The sequence below is a fragment of the Sphaeramia orbicularis genome, chromosome 17, assembly GCF_902148855.1.
Source record: "Sphaeramia orbicularis chromosome 17, fSphaOr1.1, whole genome shotgun sequence".
Taxonomy (NCBI): domain Eukaryota; kingdom Metazoa; phylum Chordata; class Actinopteri; order Kurtiformes; family Apogonidae; genus Sphaeramia; species Sphaeramia orbicularis.
Genome location: NC_043973.1, coordinates 38,752,375 through 38,772,543, shown reverse-complemented (window position 1 = coordinate 38,772,543; position 20,169 = coordinate 38,752,375). Strand labels below are relative to the sequence as shown.

Genomic DNA, 20,169 nt, shown 5'->3' with positions numbered 1-20,169 from the left:
ATGAGGAATCTCAACAGCAGATTTCAAGAATGCATTCGTACAGGAGGACGCCATCTACAGGAAGTAATTTTTAAAAAAAATGAAAATTCCATCATTGTTTCTTAAATGGCATGTTTTAAGGTTTCAATTTCTATGAATAAAATATTTTTCTTCCATCACTCTTGGTTTAATTGGATTGTTAAAAAGTTCCCGTTTTTTTGTGTCACCCTGTATTTGCACAATTTGAGGGTCAATGGAAAAGCGACTAGTGTTGTGTTCGACTTGAGTGTTGGTCTACCTTGCTCATCCAGGACTTGCGCTTGCACATTGCTTTCCTCCTTTTCACAGCTTCCCACAGTCGTCTTTGCCCTTTGTCAACAGAATTACAAAAAAACAGAAAACTTATCAGTCACAAACAACATTTTTATATTTTATATTCACTTAAACAAAAATGCAAAAATTATGTTCCCTTACATGTGTAAATTTGCTCTTTTGAAAAACTCGCCATGTGATTAGAATACGGAATAATCTGCCAACTCTTCTTGAGCTTCCTCAAATTCAAAAAAGCTGTGAAAACTCTGTTCCTGAGTCACTGTAATTTTCCACATGGGATACATTTCTAAGCTTGGTATATTGTGGAATTTTATTTGTAGAAAATTTACTTTTGTGCAGCTTGCAAATATTTTTTCTATATTTTTAATTGCGGTTGTGAATAATCTGAAATCTGGAGGTTGCCTCTTGTTAACCATCCATCACAAATTTTAACCAACATGTACAGTCATGGAAAAAAATTATTGGACTATCAAAAGTCATCAAAAACAGTGGTTATGCAACCAAGTACTAACTCCTGTGTGTACGATGTGACTAAAACAGACAAAAAAAAAAACATGGAATGCCTAAAAGCACTGTTTTTGGCAGTACAACGCCATAGATTATTGATGTAAGAACTGAAGTGATTTTGGATTTTATCAAGAAAGCTATGGAAAATGTCTAGATATCAGCTGTAAAATTAAACTCTTATGAGCTATTTTTGTTGTTATCATCATATTTGTCCAAACAAATGTACCTTTAGTTGTAACAGGCATTAAAATAGACAAAAAATGGAAGAAAACAAGGGTGGTCTAATAATTATTTACGCAACTGTATTTATATGTATGTTTTTACTTTGTGAAAATTTTAAAAAAACAAAACTTCCCAATAGTCATAATGTAGTTTAATCGATATTTTGATTAACTGCTCAGCCTTAATACAGTATTCAAGTAGACTTTGAAGATCATATACGAGCCAAGAACGTAACATTAAAGAGGCAGAAATGAAGCTGAAGCGCACTGAAAAAAAAAAAATGAAGGGGAGAGATGTGAGTGAATATATGAGCAGGAGAAGTGGGTGTAATTAGTCTTAAGCGACTCTGTGAGCACAGCCCAGAGGGCAACGCTAACAGGATTTAGCACATTACTGCTACCCTCACACAGCAGAAAAAAGGCTTGGCGCTTTAGTGTCCCTCTCTATTGTGCCTAATCACCGGTTCTGAATTTGAAAGACATTAGGGGGTATTAGTAATGGAGAATTAGCTTCAGCTATGCTTAGGGCATCCAAATGACACACTGTCATTACTGCAGTCAGGCTATATTCAGGCTGTATAGCTATAGAATATGTCCAAGTATAGCTATCCAATGGCAAATAGCCTGTTACCAAAAGTAGCTTTAACCACGCTTCAGTGGATAATTATTTCATAAAATGACAGATACAGTAGAGGGAGTAAGTACAATTGCATTATAGAACATTAGGCTGTTTTTTTATTGGATGTTAGCAAAGTGGAGAAAGGGAAAGGAGCTGAGGAGATAAATGGGAATGTAGCCTCGTAATTACAAGGGTGTAAATAGAAGAGCCCAAAGAAACACAAAATATATCACAGTAACTATTGTACGGCTTTTCCACTTCCATTCCTGACCTGATTGATTGTGCCAACTAACCAATAGGGGCGACAGAAAATATCGATTCTGCAATATATCGTGATATTTCATTTCACAATACTGTATCGATATTAAAAAGTACTGTATCGATATTTTTAGGTATTCATTCAAATGCAGATATGGCAGAGGTTCTTTTTTTTTTTTTTTTTTTTTGATGTTTATATTTTGATTATTATTATTATTTAACACTGTTTTATTAAATAATGGTTATTTAAAGCATCCTAAAAGCACCTTTTACTGTCTGAGAGGCAGATGTAAGTTCCTTTGTTGAGACTGCACAAAAATAATGTTATGATGTTAGTTATGAACTAATAGAATATGAACATTTGAGCAGGATCTTAAACTGTAATGTCTGTAAAATATAATTTAAGTTTTAACACAGGAACATTTTGTGATATAACATTAGATCCTGTTGTGATCAAATAAAAATGTGTTTAGTATTTGTGCATATTTATGGTATAATTCAGTTCTTCCAGGAAATGATCATTTTAAAAAAAGAAACAAACAAAAAATTGCCCTTTTAACAGTATCATGATATCCTCTGAAGACCCAGGAAAGTGAAAGTTTTAGCTTTTTTACATTAAACAAATGTCTTGATTGGAAACTGCATAATACAGCAGTTTTTTCAGATACATTTTTAAAATTATCTTTATTTATTTATCTATTTTTTAATGGAATGGCCTTTGTGATGGACGGCACTTTTTAAGTAAACCTGTGAAACTTTTGTCCACTACAGAGGACAAAAATGCATTGCTGGGTCTCAGGAGGATATATCGTGATATATTGTATCGTGATCCTAGTATTGTGATTTGTATCATATTGCCAGATTCTTGCCAATACACATCCCTACTAACCAAAAACCAGAGGTGGAAAATTCCAGCTCCATAGAGTAAAAGTCCTGCCATGTATTCGGTCCAACCACTCACTGAACCAGCCCATTTTGATGAGCATGACTCCTAATCCAGGTCGATGGGATGAGTAGTGGAATCACCTGTGTTAAAGGGGTCATATTCTGCTAAACCCACTTTTATTAGTCTTTGGTAGATTTATTTGTTTATTTGGACCCTAACGGTTCATAAAGTTTGAATTTGAACCCTCCAGGTGATTCAAAACTATCTTTATATTCATTCTGGCAAAAATTGAGTGGATTTCTACAACCCATCTCAACTCCTTCTTAATTTGTCACGTTTTATAATTAGTTACATCACAACACTTGCACATATAAGGTCAAGACTTCTGATGAACATTTCTCCGAGTACGACATAATTGTTTGTCAGCAGCAGTGGTTGTAGTAAAAACTGAAAATATGTCCAAACTTTGAGCTGATTACCTAGAAATGTTCAGTTGTTGGTTGTATTAACGAACACAAGTGGCTGAACGGGACAGAAAGCACAGTCAACAACCTGGAGGGGGTGGGGCATGAAGTGGCTCATTTGCATTTAAAGGGCCAGTGCTCAAAATGACTTTTCTGGTGTCATTACTCAGAAATAGGGTTGAAGATGGACCTGTGGAGCTGAATTAATGAAGAATTCAGACCCAAGCAGAGCATTTACAGTTTAAGGGGACCACAGGGAAATGTTTGAAAATGCATAATTCCATTTTTTTTTTTTTTTTTTTAAAGCAAAATATCACTCCTTTAACCTCCTGAGACCCAGGAAATGTCAGCAAAGTACAAACTTTTTTTTTTGCTTTTTTATTAAACAAGTGCCTCGTGATGCAACAGTTTTTTCAGATGCAGTTTTTAAAATTTGTATGGAATGTCCTTTGTGGTGGACAGTTTTCTTTTCTTTTTCTTTATTTGTACCCCAAAGTAATCTTTGACACAATCCAGTCCATTGTGTCCCCTGCTGTCCCTGCTGCCCCTGTGCTCTGTAAAGCTGACAGCAATGACTTCCTAAACTTCTTCACAGACAAGATCAGGGATATTAAACACAATATCCCACCACCCTCTGGCCGTCTGACCCTATCTGATCCCCCTCTGCAAACCTGGTCCTCTTTCGACCCTGTGACACTGGAGGACATCTCAGCACTTTTATCCAAAACGAAACCCTCCTCCAACTCTGCAGACATCCTCCCACATAAGCTCCTTGTCGGTGTCTTTGACACTATTGGACCATGGGTCACAAAGTTTTTTAACCTGTCGCTCTCAACTGGTTTGTTTCCCAGCTCCTTCAAACAGGCCATCATAGAACCTAAACTAAAGAAAACCACACTGGACCCCACAGACTTCAAAAGCTACAGGCCCATTTCAAAGCTCCCCCTATTGGCCAAAATCCTTGAGAAAGCAGTGTCTAAACAACTTACAGCTTTTCTGGAGACACACCAGATCTATGACACTTTTCAGTCTGGGTTTAGACAACGCCACTCAACAGAAACCGCACTATTAAAAGTGTCTAGTGACATCCTGATTGCGGCTGACTCCGGGAAATCCACGGTCTTGGTCCTGCTAGATCTCTCCTCGGCCTTTGACACAGTGGACCATACCATAATGATTGAGAGACTGAGGGACCTGGTAGGGATGTCAGGTCATGTGCTAGACTGGTTCTCCTCTTACCTGACCGGCAGAAGCTTCACTGTGTCAATAAACAACTTCCAATCTGACTCAGCGGATCTACTGTGTGGTGTGCCCCAAGGCTCTGTCCTGGGACCAGTCCTATTCTTACTCTATGTCCTCCCACTTGGCCACATTATCCAACACTATAGTGATGTCTCCTATCATCTATTCGCGGATGACATCCAGATATACTGCTCCTTTAACTCCTCTGAGCCCCACAAACTGAGTTCCTTAATCAACTGCTTGTCAGAGCTGAAGCAGTGGCTAAATGATAACAGCCTCCAGCTGAACTCCAGCAAAACTGAGACCCTCATCATTGCCCCGGATAGTGCAATCCCAGGGATCAAACATCACCTTGGAGACCTGAGTTCCTCGGTAAAGACAAAACTGAGGAATCTGGGTGTCAACTTTGACCAGGACATGTCTTTAGAATTCTACTCCAAACACCTAGTCAAAAACTGTTTCTTCCACCTACGCAACATCTCCAAACTCAGATCTATGGTGTCCACAAATGAGCTCGAGATGATCGTTCACGCTTTCGTATCTTCTCGCTTAGACTACTGCAACAGCCTGTTTACATGCTTAAACAAGAAGGAGCTGGCCCGTCTACAGTTTGTCCAGAACTCTGCTGCCAGGCTCCTGACCCGCACAAACAGGAGAACCCACATCACTCCCATCCTTAAATCTCTCCACTGGCTCCCTGTTCTATATCGTCTTCATTTCAAAATTCTTGTGCTAACTTTCCGGGCCCTACATGGCCAGGCCCCTGCATGCATTGCTTCCCTGATCCAGCCCTACAGCTCGACTCGTAGCTTGAGGTCTTAAGGACAGCACCTGCTGATGGTTCCACGGACCTGTTTTAGCACACACGGTGACAGGTCTTTTAAAGCTGTGGCACCACGTCTATGGAATGACCTGCCTCTACACCTACGGTCCATGGACTCTGTAGAGAGCTTTAAGAAACACCTCAAAACCCTCCTGTTCAAAAAGGCTTTTTAGTCTCCCACCTGACCCAGGACCACCACAGACTGATTACACTCTATGTATTCATCATAACGTACTCCATGTGTCATTCCCCCCCCCCCCCCCCCCCAGTCTCTCTATATCTCTATCACTCTCTCTTTTCTCCTCCTTTACTCTCTCTCTCTCTCTTTAACCCTAACTGGTCAAGGCAGACAGCCATCCTTCAGGAGTCTGGGTCTGCTCCAGGTTTCTGCCCGTTAAAGGGAAGTTTTTCCTCGCCACTGTCACCAATCACAAGTGTTTGCTCCTGAAGGATTCTGTTGGGTCTCTGTAAACTTAATTTGATTCTGATTTGAATTGATAAAGCACTTTGTGACTCTGTCTGTGAAAAGTGCTCTATAAATAAAATTTACTTTACTTTACTTTACTTACTTTATAAAGTCGTGAAACTCTTGTCCACAGATGTGGACAGAAAACCCATAGCTGGGTCTGAGGAGGTTAAGTGAAGAGGTAGAACCAATAGCCTACATGGCAGGACTTTTACTCAATAGAGCTGGGATTTTCCCACCTCTGCCAACAACTGCTAAGCTACAGCATAAGTAACATCTGGCTGGATTCCATCTGTAATCCTTAAATAGACAAAGGAAATAGGCCACAATATGTAGAAAGGTGCATAATGGAAAAACATCCCCATTAACCCTAAATCTGCTCAAACATTGCACTAATATCCCTACCCCAGCCCATTTCTATGACCTTCACAATGTCAGTTCCAACAGGTGTGATGTTTTCAGCGTTGTGGTGCATATTGGCTTAGTCTTACCTGGTCGGCCCATGCCGATCTTCTCCAGGTCTTCATTCTTGACATAGTCGAAGTGCGACAGCCGCGTGACGTTGAGTTCATCCCGGATACGCAGGAAGTACTGCTGCAGCTGCACCTCCATCAGCAGCTCCAGCAGCCATTCGGTGCCTTCTTCGCAATGCATGCCACTACCCAGTTTCTGCAAGAAATGAGCAACAGTTAATGTCCACATCCACTCAAAAACACACATGTCCACATCCACACAGTAGACGGTGTTGCTTGAATTGTCAAAGCATCAACAAGGACATAAAAACAACCTTGTACCATGATATTGTGAAAGTTGGCTTGATTACACAGGTTCTGCATTACTGTAGAATTGATGATGTTTTGTTTTTTGGTAAATTTCAATGCAATCCAAAGAGATGAAAACAACTTCAGGCTGGAAAAAGAGCAGAGTATTTTGGGCAGACGGTTCACAGACGTCAGCGTCTTCGAAGCACACATAGATATATGAGATGAATGAATGCACATCTGGTGTCCATAAGTGTCAGCGAAGACAAACGGGAGGCTTCTAAACAATCTGACCACAATGCATACTATATCCCTTTATACGTCCATGAGACCATCCATCTTCTAAGTCAAAACACAATACTCCAGCTTAAAACGTCATCTATCATTGTCAACTTAATGTAAGCAGCTAAAACTAGCGCAAAATGTTGCTGATCTTGTGCATTAATCATGATGCGCTACTACTTTGGAGGGCTATTAGTCACATAAGAAGGTTATTCTGCCCCGAGGCACTAAGAACTTTGATCACCGACGACAAACAAACAGAATTAATTACACCTGCCCTTCTTATCTCCACTCTCAACTGCTTGAAACTACCAAATGAACTAAAAAAAAATGACAGACATGCCTAATCTAGTGAGACTTGATGAGACACAGGGGTCATTCCACTGAGGAGTAATTAGACCCCATGAATGAGGAACTTCCTGTGGTGGCTGAAACAAGGTTACAAGGTCTAGAGGAAATGTCAGGGGTTCACGACTTTCACCCTTTCATTTAAACTTCTAAATTGGCTTGGTTAGAGGTCACTTCCTTCTACTTAATGGCTGTGACCTGAACATTTAGAGAAGACTCTCCCAGCTCATAGACACAGGGCGTATACGTCTACAACGCCTTTCCCCTTGCAAAGATTCAACAGTGTGAGAGGTCCTGTACCTATCGTCACATTCAGATGGGACATGTAGCTAACCGAGGCTAATCTGCAGGACGGTTCAATCTCCTGCTTATGCCAGATATCCTGATGCGAATTCATTGTGATGCAAATAAAAATGGGTCAGTTAATATCCATCTGTTGAAACATGCAGTCCTGGTTTTCCTTCAGGTAGAGCTGAACTTTATGAGCATAAAATTCAACCTTTTTTTTAAGTGTCACTGAAAATGTTTTTTGTATTTTCTGTCTTGTTTCTGTGTGAACTCAGGGCTCAAACATAGTTTTCTTTATTAAAACTGTTCGCTGTATATGTGTAATATTAATAAAAAAAATTTAAAAAAAAGACAAAATACAAGAAGTTTTGAATCAGTGGTTTCAATATACCGGTACTTGTCAAAAATACTTGTAATAAAGATAAATAAAGCACCACTGACTAGAGAAACATTCACAATTAATATATAACAACAACGAACAAACACGATGGATTTTTAATTTTTTTTTGAGTGACAACAACATCCAAAAGAATCACTCATTTTGATTATGCATTTTCATGATATTTCATAACCATGCCCTAAAATCAGAATGTCAAGCAAATTCAGATATGCATTTGTGGTCATATTTTCACCTGGATGAACAAAACTAAAGACTAAGTAATTTTATAAACTGAAACAATGCAACTCAATATTAATGCTTTGTGAAGTACAAAAATTAAGTGGCAGTAATCAGAAATTATAAAAACTAAAATAGTAAATTCCTCAAAAACATAACTATAGTTGTAAAATGATGCTGAAATACTCAACAAAATAAAACAAATCAAATAATGTGATTCACACTATGCTTGAATACTAATCCTTTGGTTTGTCTGAAGCAGAAATAGCATGTACAACAAGCAGTTGAATAACCTGACCCAACAACCTGTAAGAGCCTGGATCTGCTGCAGGGAGATGCAGGCAGCCCTGGATGCCTGTAGTGCCTGTGGCTTTAGGGCCGACTGCTGCTGCAGTCATTCCAATCCGTACTCATATTTTGCGTTTTGCTGCATCATGCCTGACCCTCACCCTGGGAAACACGATACAACGGTTTGGCCGGTCGACTACCACGCTGTCCTGCCCCGCTGGATGTTTACTTCATATGCATTTCAGTAATCTTTAAAACATACCAGCCCTTTTCAGTGTTTGTTTTTCTTCTTCTTTTTTGTATATTAGAATATTTGACATATGAGGCTTCCGCCCTGAACTGTTAAACCCCACATTCCCCAGAGTGTAGCCCTGAGCCTGATCTTCCCTGGCAGTTAACATCCATGTGTTTTTTTCTCTGGACAGTGCCAAAGACGCAAGTTAGTTTCCTCTTGGGCCTCTTTCCATGACAGTGTCATATCTGAGGCATGAGGGGTCAAATGCAGGTGTTGAAGCTCTCATATTAGATTTCTCTGTCATCTTGCAAACTAAAATACAAAGATACCTACACTAGGGATTAAGTAATTATTGACTGAATACTCAGGGGCTTTAAAATCTGTACTCTTTTTATTTTTACCCAAAAATAAACTTATTGAAAAATATTTTATTGGGTCTCTATCACTATTCACGACACTATGGCCTTAAGTAATGTCCTTCCCACTGCAGCATCTGATTGTTTGCAAGTCTGTCAACTTAAAAATAAGAAAAAAAAAACACATTTTCTTATTAATCCTTAGAATCCTCCCAATTAAATGACAAGAAATAGTGTTGACATGACTGAGTACTGCTTTCTGCATTTGATACTTACGGTCATCTTAAAGGAAGTTGAAGATTTGAAGATTTAATACCTTGATATTAATTTTTACCGCAAACGTATGAATACCAAATATCATGATCAGTTTCCTTATTCGAGATAGGCATCTGTTCTGGAGGAACATTAGTTGACCTCTGCGCTAAACATCTGTGTGTGTCATTACATGTTCTACTTTTTAGAACACGCAAAGAAATATCACACATCCACTACTCAAATCGGTTATGATACATGGTTAAAGTGCAGCAGGAAGAATGTAATGATAATGATCTTAAACATAAGCCTGTGTGTCTGGGAATTTAATAAACATAGCATTAACAACACTGTTAACACTCTTCACGCAATAAAAGTGAAGGAAAAAGGGATGAAAAAGTGTAGATGCAGAGAAACAGCATAGGGTCCCTGGTGTGAAATGCCTCTGTCCTGAACTCATTCCTCATGGTGGTGGAGAAATGCACGCATGCACACACACACACACACACACACACACACACACACACGCGCACACACACACACACACACACACATCTCCTGGCCAGAGCCATGTCCTGTATCAGATCTGTTCTGCTCTAACATCCTGCTGCAATAACAACAACCCTCCCAGAGGACGGCCTCAGTCCAGCTGGAGCGTCTACACCTCCTCCAGAACATATTTTTAATAAAACCACTGTAATATCTCATTAAACCACATAATCCCAACTGTAGTTCGAGCATTTCATGACATATTAAGGAATATTATCAGAGACGAGCAGAGCAGACCACAGACAAACAAACTTACTCGATATACATGAAAATGTGCCAAGAAGGGGAATGACTTTTTCAGCTTGTCAAAGCGGCGCATCCTGAATTCCTCAGTCTGGATGAGTGTAGGTGCAAAAATGTGCATGCACGTTTTAAAAGCTAGAGGCTGCTCGGCTTTTAAACTATTACCAGAGCCACAGTCCTCCCAGTTTGACGTCCCAAGTTTCTAAGAGAATTATAAGAAGCACACACGCTCCTCAGATTCAGATCTGCGGCTCCAAACCCGAGAGAGGGGGAAGAAAAACTTCCTATGATCCGAAACGCAAATCTACAACATTCCATGGCGGGGCAATCCTTCTGTAAGCCGCGTCTTTAGATTCAGCTCCCTCAGGAAGCCAAAGAAGCATTCAACCAGCACTGAAGCGTGCAAAGCGGCATTTAAAAGTCATATATTAGCAAAAGAGAAATAGCTGGAGAATTCACAATCCCTGGTTTGGGGCAGAGAAAGCCTTCACTGCTCTGCCCTGTGCCCAGTCTGGCCATGTGTCCTCCACAGACAGCAATGAACCAGTGATCCAAACTTACAGAACTTCACAAATAAGTCACTCCTCTTTCCTCCCTTCTCTCTCTCATACACAGACTCTCTCTCTCTCTCTCTCTCTCTCTCTCTCTCTGTCTGTCTCTCAGCTTTTGCGCGTACTGTCTGTTTGCCTTTCCATCCTTCCATCGAGCATGGGGCTAAAAATAGGAGCAACTTGGTTTTCTCCCCGATTCAATGGCTTGCCAGTCGGGTAAGCAGCAGCAGCAGCAGAGGAGAGGCGTGAGGGTCAGAGAAGCCAGTGTCTCTGGTTTCACATTTTAGGGCGCATCAAGAAATAGAGGCGAGGTTTATGGGTGTCTGGGTCATTTCGGAGAACAATTATTCATGTTTGTTTACAGTCAGCTGATGAGCTCGTGATCTCCGGTGAGTCTTTCATCTGACTTGATACTTTCATTTTAGTCTCCTGCCGTCTTCGTGCGCTCTCTCTCCCACCTTCTGTTCTCTTGCTATACTCCTCACCCTGTCTCTCTCTGCACCCCTCCTCCCCCCGAGCCTCCCCCCCTCCTCGTCCCTTCTTGTCAGACGGTCCGTGTAGTGCAGAGCAGTGCGTGGTGCAGAGGACAGAGGCTTCATGGTATTCAGCCCAGAGGAGCATTTGATCCAGGGCCAAAGGGTCACATTCAACTGCAGGATGGAGCGCTTGTTTCCTGTGATGCAACCCCTCAAACACACAGCCACCCAGTCCTAATCCTCCCCTCTTCTCCACCATTCTGTTTCTACACCTCTCTTTAACTGCTTGGCTAATAAAATTCACAATGGTGAAGAGGTTTAGGATGCCTCAGGCCTTTTTCAGTTTGACTTTGAAACTAAAAAACTGCTTCTCTAATGCATAAAGTAGAGAAATTATGGCAGCAAACAGATATTTACTGTGTAATATTTTCACTATAAAGATGCTCTTTTTAATTTTTTTTTCCTTCTTGAAACACCAAATAAGAAATTCTCAGTAGTTTAACTCTCAGAAACCAACAACTGGGAGCATTTCTTGCGTCGTTTGGACTTAATCTGACAGCCTCCGTATTACATAAGATTATCTGCTTAGTAGCTCAGAGGTCATACTTCCAAAACGAACCACACATCTGCAGCCTTGGGCACAATTTTGAGCGTAAAAAGGCTTAGATCTTGAGGGCAAACTTACTAAATGTCAGTCACATGTCTGCAATCACAACAAAACTTTAATACCCAGAAGCATATGGACAGCAGGATGGCAGCAGAAATTTGATAAGAACCGAGTGAAGTTTGCGAATTTTAGCTGAGAATTAAAAAGTAAAACCTGAACGCAATCATCTCCCACTCCTTTACTGTGTATGACGTGCGTGCACTGCAGTATTAAACTCCCAACCTCACCCTTTTTTTCCCCCCCTTTACTTCGCTCGTTTAATAATCCCGTCTTTGCCTCTGCGCCCTATCCCAGTCTGCCCTCCCTCCCCATGACCAACTCGTTGCATTTTCTTCTTTATTTGGTGCTGCCTTGTATTTCCTGCCTCTAATCCGCCAAAAATGTTATCTCTCTCCCACTCTGCTGACTATAAACAAACCCTTACCAGCTGCTTTTCAGACCCTTAGCTGCAGTGAGCCCCCTCCCCACCTCCCCCTCCCCCTTTAAAATCAGACTCTCCAGTTTTTTTTTGCTTTCTAATTTCACGGATGTTGCTCTCCTTGCTCACTGATTTGCATTTAATTCATCAATAAATCTCTGCAGCATTTGATTTGTTTTTTTTCCCTTGTCTGTTCACTTCGAATATTTTACTTCTCCCCTTGCTTCCCCTCTTCTACGACCACAACTCACTCCTGCTTTTAATTAGGAAATTTCCTATTTACTAGAGAAGGAAAGGAGTTGAGCAGACGGAGTCACGGAGACGAAAGAAAGAAAAAAAAACATGTGGGGTTCGCTATCATTAAATGTCTGACTTTAATGAAAGACAAGATGGAAGACATTTAAGAAGAGCATGCAGAACTGTGCAATATGTTTATCAGTGCGTTGGTGTGTTGGTGAGTTTAGGGCTTTAATATATTTAACAACAGAACTGGTAGTTTATTTTCCTTTCTGTAAGGCTGACAGTCCGACAAATTATTTATGAAGGCACTTGGGTGTTCACTGGGTCATAATTTTGCAACAGCTGTTCCTATAAAAGCAAATAATGCGGATGATTTATGTTTGAAGTGTGATGTGACATCAATATTAATCCATAAAGACCCAAACAGCCACCGGTGACACAAACCATCTACTGATGTAAACTGTTTAATACCTATTGATCCACTAATCCTATCAATTCATGTAAATAATTGGTGTAAAATACAGTTTGTCATCTTCTCATGGTTACCAGATGTGACCCATTTGGACGTTCAGAAGCTCCTTAGTGAATGTGGAAACACTGTCATTTTCTACAACATTGATTCACCAGTAAAACCCATGGAGTTGGATCAATGACTGGATGGAGACACTTGTTTTTACATTCAGTTTGCTGAATAAGTAACTTTTTTCTTGATTTTTCTCTATTTTGATATAATTAACTTTGAATTTAGTCTGAGTTTTCATGAACATTTACATGATCAAGGAATTAAATATAGGAAAATACATGATTCACACCAAAAAATGCAAAATACAGAAAATAACCTCACCCAAAAAATGGTGATAAATCAGTTAAGAAAGGTAGAAATGGAGAAAAATTCATTTGGGAATTGCCACAAAAGTTGCACTGGGTCTTAAAAAGGGTTAAGGTTTTTTACAGTTAAAAGTGGGATTAACATCAAATAAAATTGAGAATGTAAAAAGAAAAGTAAAAATAAACACACATGTATCAAGTTTAAACAGATTATTCTAAAGTTGAAAGGCCCTCTCTATCCAACAAACATGATAGACATTGGATTTTATTTGTTTTTAAAGCCCTCACTGGTCATTTACCATCTTATATTAATTTTTTAGTATCTTTTAATGCAAGTCAATATCACCCTTGCTCAAAGGACCGGGTCACACTGCAGGTTCCTTCAGTGCATAGTGAATTGGAAAAGTCTAGTTTTTCTTACTGTGCACCCGAAACCTAGAACACTCTCCAAAACCATCTGAAACGTACCATACTTTTATCATTAGGACAACTATTATTTAGCCTCCAGCTGCTCCTGTTTTTAAGTAGATGTCTTTGTTTTTAGTTCATCTTTATCACTTTTACTTTTTGGTACTTCTGACTTCTGATATGGCATTGTATGTTTCAAATATTTTGTGTTTTAAATCCATAATTCCATCTTATTTTAACTCCAGTTGCTCCTGTTCTTAAGTAGACTTCTCTGTTTTTAATTCATCTTCGTCACTTTTACTTTTTATTTGGCATTTCTGATATGTCCATTGTATATTTCAAATGTTTTGTATTGTCTCGGCTATATTGTAAATGAGGTTGCGTCCTCAAGATATCTCCGAGTTTAAATAAAGGTTATGAATGAATGAATGATTAGGTGGCTCTTCAGAAATGTTTTTATGAGAATGTGTGGATGGATGATGCAGGTCGATTATCTTTTATTTTGGGTATCACTGGGGCTTAAAAGGATGGACAAGTATGTGTATGTATTTGTATATGGGTGTATGTATGTATATGTATATATCTGTGTATGAATATGTATTTACATATATGTGTTATTGTATTATGTGTTTATGTAAATCATATTATATTTGTTCATAATAATATAAAACCAGAAACCAAATTATTTAATAAGTATCAGGCATATTATAATATATAGTATAGATATGCTTAGACTAGGAAGGTTATTATTGTTATTAATTATGCAAGGAGAAAGGGTGGGAGTTTATCAGTTGTACCTCTTCTCACTCCTTTTCAAATATGTATTATATGTCTTATGTTTAAGTGTTTTGTTTACTTATTTTTTCTGTTTTGACATTCATATTCGAAGTAAATACATCAATCGATCAATTTGAGTGTTGGCTCGGACAAACGTATTAAAATTCTACTTGTTTTCTTCTCGCATACAGAGGTGAGGTGACGTCAGTTTCTCTAAGTCATCAAGCACACAGGATGTGACAGGAAAAGAGGAAAAAAAGAAAAAAAAAAAAAAAACTGAGACACACTCACAGGCTGGAAACAACCCCCTGAAGTGACTTTTGCCATTAATGGCATAAAAATTCCCTGAACAACACGAACTCTGCTGAGAACCCTTTTCAACTATGAATTGCCTCATGCGCATTGGGAAGAAACGGGTAATAATAAAGTAGATCATGGTAAGAAGTACAGGAACAGTAACACACCACCTAAAATCAGAATCAGAAGTTAAATCCAAAGTCTAATGGATTCTATAAAATAAATAAACTGCTCAGTCAAGCCTAGTCTTTGCCTGAAAAAATATCCAGTAGAAAAACAACCGAGTCTCAGCTGGAAAGGCGTTTATGAGAGTTTATATATGTGTGAGTGTATGCTTGGCTGCAGCTGACATAAGAAACTCTTTATAACGTGTCAAATGGATCACCGGCAGAAGGAGACAGAAATATGGTGGTAAAGGGCACGGAGGGTGGCAGTGTGGTAGGGAGCTAAATGTATATAACATCACTGTGGTTACAGCACATTTTACATATGTAGAGCATCAGATGATTCTTGTTAGCCTCCAAGTCAATGGAAGGAATTTGTCACAGTGCTGTCAGCTGCTCTATGACTAAGGAGATTAGACCAATGCGATTAATGGTCAGTAAGTCAAACTGCAGTGGAGATGTAATACCACAAGATGGCACCATATTTACTATGGGAGCTAGTGAGTGACCTACTGTAGGACTACGTCATACATGATAATAGTATATATCGGCTAAAATTTGCTTAGAGGTCTTATTTCTGTCTTTACAAATGTACAGGATTTCAATTCTGTTGCAACATGGTGATGCTCATATGAACTATGTTTTCAGGTCAAAAATGTCCAATTTCATCACAATTAATGCTTTATTTTCATGTTACAAATGGCCAAGGTATATTTGAACTGAATTTACCTGAAAAACAAATATTCTATTCTTTTAGATTCCCCAATTTTTCTTACCAGATTCTCTCCTACATATCACATGTTTTATTTTTACAGGTTGCAATATGGAGTATGATGCTGATCCATCCTGCTTCTGTTACACCAATACATACATCAAGAATGGCACACATCACTTTTTAAATCAACAGTTTCTAATAATAAGCATTTTTATAAAGAAATAACAATTCTATATTGTTATTTACGCTTTAGTATGATGATAAACTATACAGTAAATAATTGTGATCCTAGTTTTTGCACAGGGATCATTAGTGGAAACGGTGACATGGCTGCCGAGCATCAGTATGATGGGATCTGTAACAACCATGTCACATCCATCCACTGACACATTTTGTGTTTTTGTGTCAGCTGTTATTGTTTTAGATCCACAATACTAGCATTTATGAAGAAGAGGAGAATTAGCAATAGTAAGGATATAAGTTTATTCCTAATAAAGTACTGGTACTGACCAGAGCATCATGGGTAATGTCACGTCCGTCCACTAGCAAAAGTTTTCACATACACATGCTATTCAAAATCCAACATTTCTGAAAATAGAGCTTCCACTGTCAAATAATATCAGTAGTCTGTGCACAAATGGATTAGCATTATTTCAACACAGTTCTATGCATTTTTTACAACTTTTTTTTTTGTTTTGACAAAAATGGCCACTCATTTGACCCCCTAAGTAAATTCTAGCCGATATACACCATTACATCTCAAGATCATTCATTTATTAATAAATAATTTACATATTACCCAATTCATTAGTTGTGTCTGTAAAGCAAAAATGTCTACTTGAAATTTATACAGGCCTGAAATAGGACTCACTTCACAATAAGATAAGATATGCCATTATTAGTCCCATTAGGGGAAATTCCAGGTTTACAGCAGCAAAGTACAAAAGCACACAAGAGCAAAAGAAGTGCAAAATAAAAAATAAGCTATAAAGAAGCTACTGCAGACCTGTTGAGGTTTCATCAAGATTCCAACATCCTCTTTTTTTTTTTTTTTTTTATCTCCGGTGCCGTGAATCCCAGACTCCATACATCTGGGAGACGAGCAGATGCTAACGCTGTAAATGAAAAGTCTGGCTCTGTAGATTGTATCATGGTGTACTGACAATCTAATTTGTGGCTGGGTGGCTAATGACGTTATGAAGAACAAGGCGCTGTGCGTGGTCTGCATTATGTCTGGGAATTAAAGCACACACATACACACTTGAGTTGATTCTGTAATATGATTCTGAGTGTACACACATACAGGCATGCAGAGGCCTGTGCTCCCATCAGCTGGATTCACACTGACGTACAGTGTTGGGAATTAAGATGGCTTAGTGAATATGGGTGGACGGGCTTCCAGTGCATTTCTAAAATAAGTTGTAACCTTTTGGTAGCAAAACATTACTGTGGTTTGATGCTGGGTGCCAACAACTGGCACAGCAGCAGACTGAAAAAACAGTAGAACCAACATGATTTAATCCCTTTTATAAATCTACAAGAAAAGTATCTATGCACACACGCACAGATGATGTCTCTGACGGAGGACGGCATGCACAGACAGACAGTGATGCGTCACTCCTGATCACGCAGATTGTAAACCTCTGCCAGAGCTTGGCTTTTACATCCTCCTTAAATCCTTCTTCATCCACAGCACCTCATCGTTCACAGTGTCAGGAGAGGAGAGGCATTAGCTGGTGGGCGTAAACGCTGAGAAAAACTGACTGTGGGAACAAAAACAGCCTTGGATCCAAACAGACCCAGGACATGCGTGTCCCCTTTTGTCAACAGACGTTGTTTTGGTTGCATGGCTTAGTATGCATAATGCCAGTCTACCAAAACAACCCCCACCAATGCTTCCTGATGTCCCCTCCTCCATTAAAACACACCCATACTAAGCCATGGCTTCCTTGATCCCTTAAAGCTGTTTGAGAGGTGGAAAATGTTGGTCAAATGTCTCGGCTGACGTACACACAGTCATCAACACATTACCCAAAACTAACATTAACCATATATCGCTGTATATTTTAGCACCTGCCGCTAAAAAAGCAACAGATGTTTAATAATGTGCTGATCTAATGCTGCCTTTTCAGAAAATCTGTAGCTTGGTAGCAGGTCAGCTCACTAATCTGCTCATTTTCCAAAGCGGGAAAAAACATATTAGGAAAAGATGCATTTGGATTCGTTAAGTATATGAGGAAGCTTTGTCTGTTTCAGCCTTGGTCTATCTTACCTCACTGTTTCTCAGCTCTGTGCGGTGTGTTGGGGTTTGTGTGTGTATGTGTGTGTGTTAAAGCTAGAAAAATCACTGTATTCAGCACAAAGCTGCAGCTGTAAAAAAGGAACTCTGATCTGATTTAGCCCCTGCAACCAGGACAGCTGTAGTGTCCATCGGCTTAACTCCACTCAACCAGCAAACAGGCGTCATTCACGACATTAACAGTGTTGCACAGATCTGCACATTGATCCATCCATCCATTTTCCATACCCACTTATCCTGTGCTGGGATGTGAGAGGTTGAGTCTTTCAGTAAATAGTGGTCAGGAGTAAAGATATTGCTTTTAATACTACGGATGTTATGTGTTTTCATAGTGAGAAAAAATGTCTTTCTCCTGTACACTGCAAAATTCAAAATCTTACCAAGTATATTTTTCTCATTTCTAGTCAAAATATCTCATCACACTTAAAATAAGACATAATCACTTAAAGAGTAACTTTTCAGTGAGATATAAAGAACTTATTTTTAGTTGCTGCTTAATTCCATTTTTTTTTTTTTTTTTTTTTGCTTAATTCAAGCAAAAAAAAAAAAAAAAAAATCTGCCAATGGAACAAGTGAAAATTATATTGGTAAGATTCCTTAAAATAAGATTTCAAGATCTATTGTCTAAAATCAGTTCTATATCTCTATATCTCACTTAAAAGTTACTCTTTAAGGTGATTATGTCTTATTTTAAGTGTGATGAGATATTTTGACGAGAAATGAGGAAAAATACACTTGGTAAGATTTTGAATTTTTTAGTGTATTCTTCAAAATGTTAGCAGTCTTTCTAAAACTTCTACCAAACTTCCTAAAATTTTCCAAAAATTTTAGAAACACAATGTCGTACCTAAACCATCTGTTCAGAAAAACACCTCGACATCCACTGGTCATTCTATTATCAAATTTATCCTCTTCATCATCTGATAAAAAAAGCAACTTTCCATAATGCTGAACACATTCGACTTAAATGTACCGTTACGTCTGCTGCCAAATGTTTCTTAACCAAAACAATAACGCAAAAATGTAGTAAATGAAGTTTTCACGACCAGGGCCAATGAAAATTTGCCTAACATGGATGTTTACATACAAGTAATGTATTGAAGTTTTGTCAGCATTATGTTATAGCAGCCTTTTTTGGCTCATTTGGCCCCATTTTAACGTCACAAATTTATGGCGACCCCAGACATTCAAAATGGGGATTTTTTTGTTTTTGCTAAAAATTAATTTGTTTTTGATCCTGTAATAGTTTGCTATACTGTTGCAAATAAACGTTAATTTTAGACAACATTTAGGCTATATAATGTATATTATTATGGATGGAGGCAGAAAAGCCAGGTGTAGATTACTGCACAAAATGAGAATTTTATTTTCCTTGGCCAAGATATGTCTCTCTCAACTCACCATGTATTTTTTTAAGTTTTGTTTTTTGTTTTTGTTTTTTTTCATCAATTACTAGAAATTTCAGGGGACCCATTTCAATTTCAGGTGACCCCAGGGTTGAAAAACACTGGAGTATGTCATTTCATTCCATTGAAACAATCCAAAGTAATATTTAAAGCTAATAGAAATAGTAAAGAGGGTTTGATGCCAATGTTGGATACATTACATGCAAATATACAAACCATCAAAATATGTAACACAGGCCTAATATGCTTAGATATTTTACCAAAGAAGTACTATTAAGCATATAAAGAGCTCTTGTATACATTTGTCTTATGGTTAAAAAAAAAAAAAAAGTAAAAGAGAAGACGCTTACCTATGTAAAATATTAATTATTGCCTGCAAAAAGGTTGTCACAAGGAACTGATTAAAAAGTGACCCTCTTCAACCACAGCAATGGCTGGACATTATAGAGGAAATATATACCATGGGAAAATTAACATTTCATCTGAGGATTAAGGTGGGAACTTTTAATCGAAGACCATATTCAAGCCCACTAATTGTTGTTACCAGAAAAGCAGACGAATACATATAGACCAGCACCCCCACTTGTTGTTTTGCACTGTTTTTGTTGTTACTGTGCAGTGAAAGTGCGTTCAAAATTTAAAATAAAAAGTAAAGAGCCAACTTCTTTGCTGGTTTGCAGTAACAAAAACACTGCTGCCCTTATCCAGGCTATCAGTGTGTCAGGCTTTCAGAGGACGTGGTTGGGTATGAAATGTCATACTTTGCATGTCACCAGGCTCAATCAGCAGCACTTCATCAATGACCACATGGCTCTGTATTCAATAACTGGGCTTGCCCTTGTGTGTGGGTGAAAAGTGCTGTGTATGATGTGTGTGAGTATGTGGCGGTTGATTAGAGTGTGACAGA

The 20,169-nt window shown here is 38.7% G+C and overlaps 1 protein-coding gene across 4 annotated transcripts in view; it reads right to left on the bottom strand.

Moving 5' to 3' along the window:
- Positions 1 to 20,169, bottom strand: part of tnk2b (tyrosine kinase, non-receptor, 2b) — a 96,163-nt gene that overhangs the window by 28,661 nt on the left and 47,333 nt on the right. For 2 of the 4 annotated variants that reach the window (XM_030159651.1, XM_030159649.1), the window contains 2 exons: positions 6,290 to 6,467; positions 278 to 348 (listed from right to left, as the gene is read on the bottom strand). In XM_030159651.1, the coding sequence (XP_030015511.1) occupies positions 278 to 348; positions 6,290 to 6,467 (249 nt within the window). Of the gene's footprint in view, positions 1 to 277; positions 349 to 6,289; positions 6,468 to 10,029; positions 10,537 to 20,169 lie in introns of those variants that run through there. The other 2 variants (XM_030159650.1, XM_030159648.1) reach the window with 2 other exon arrangements.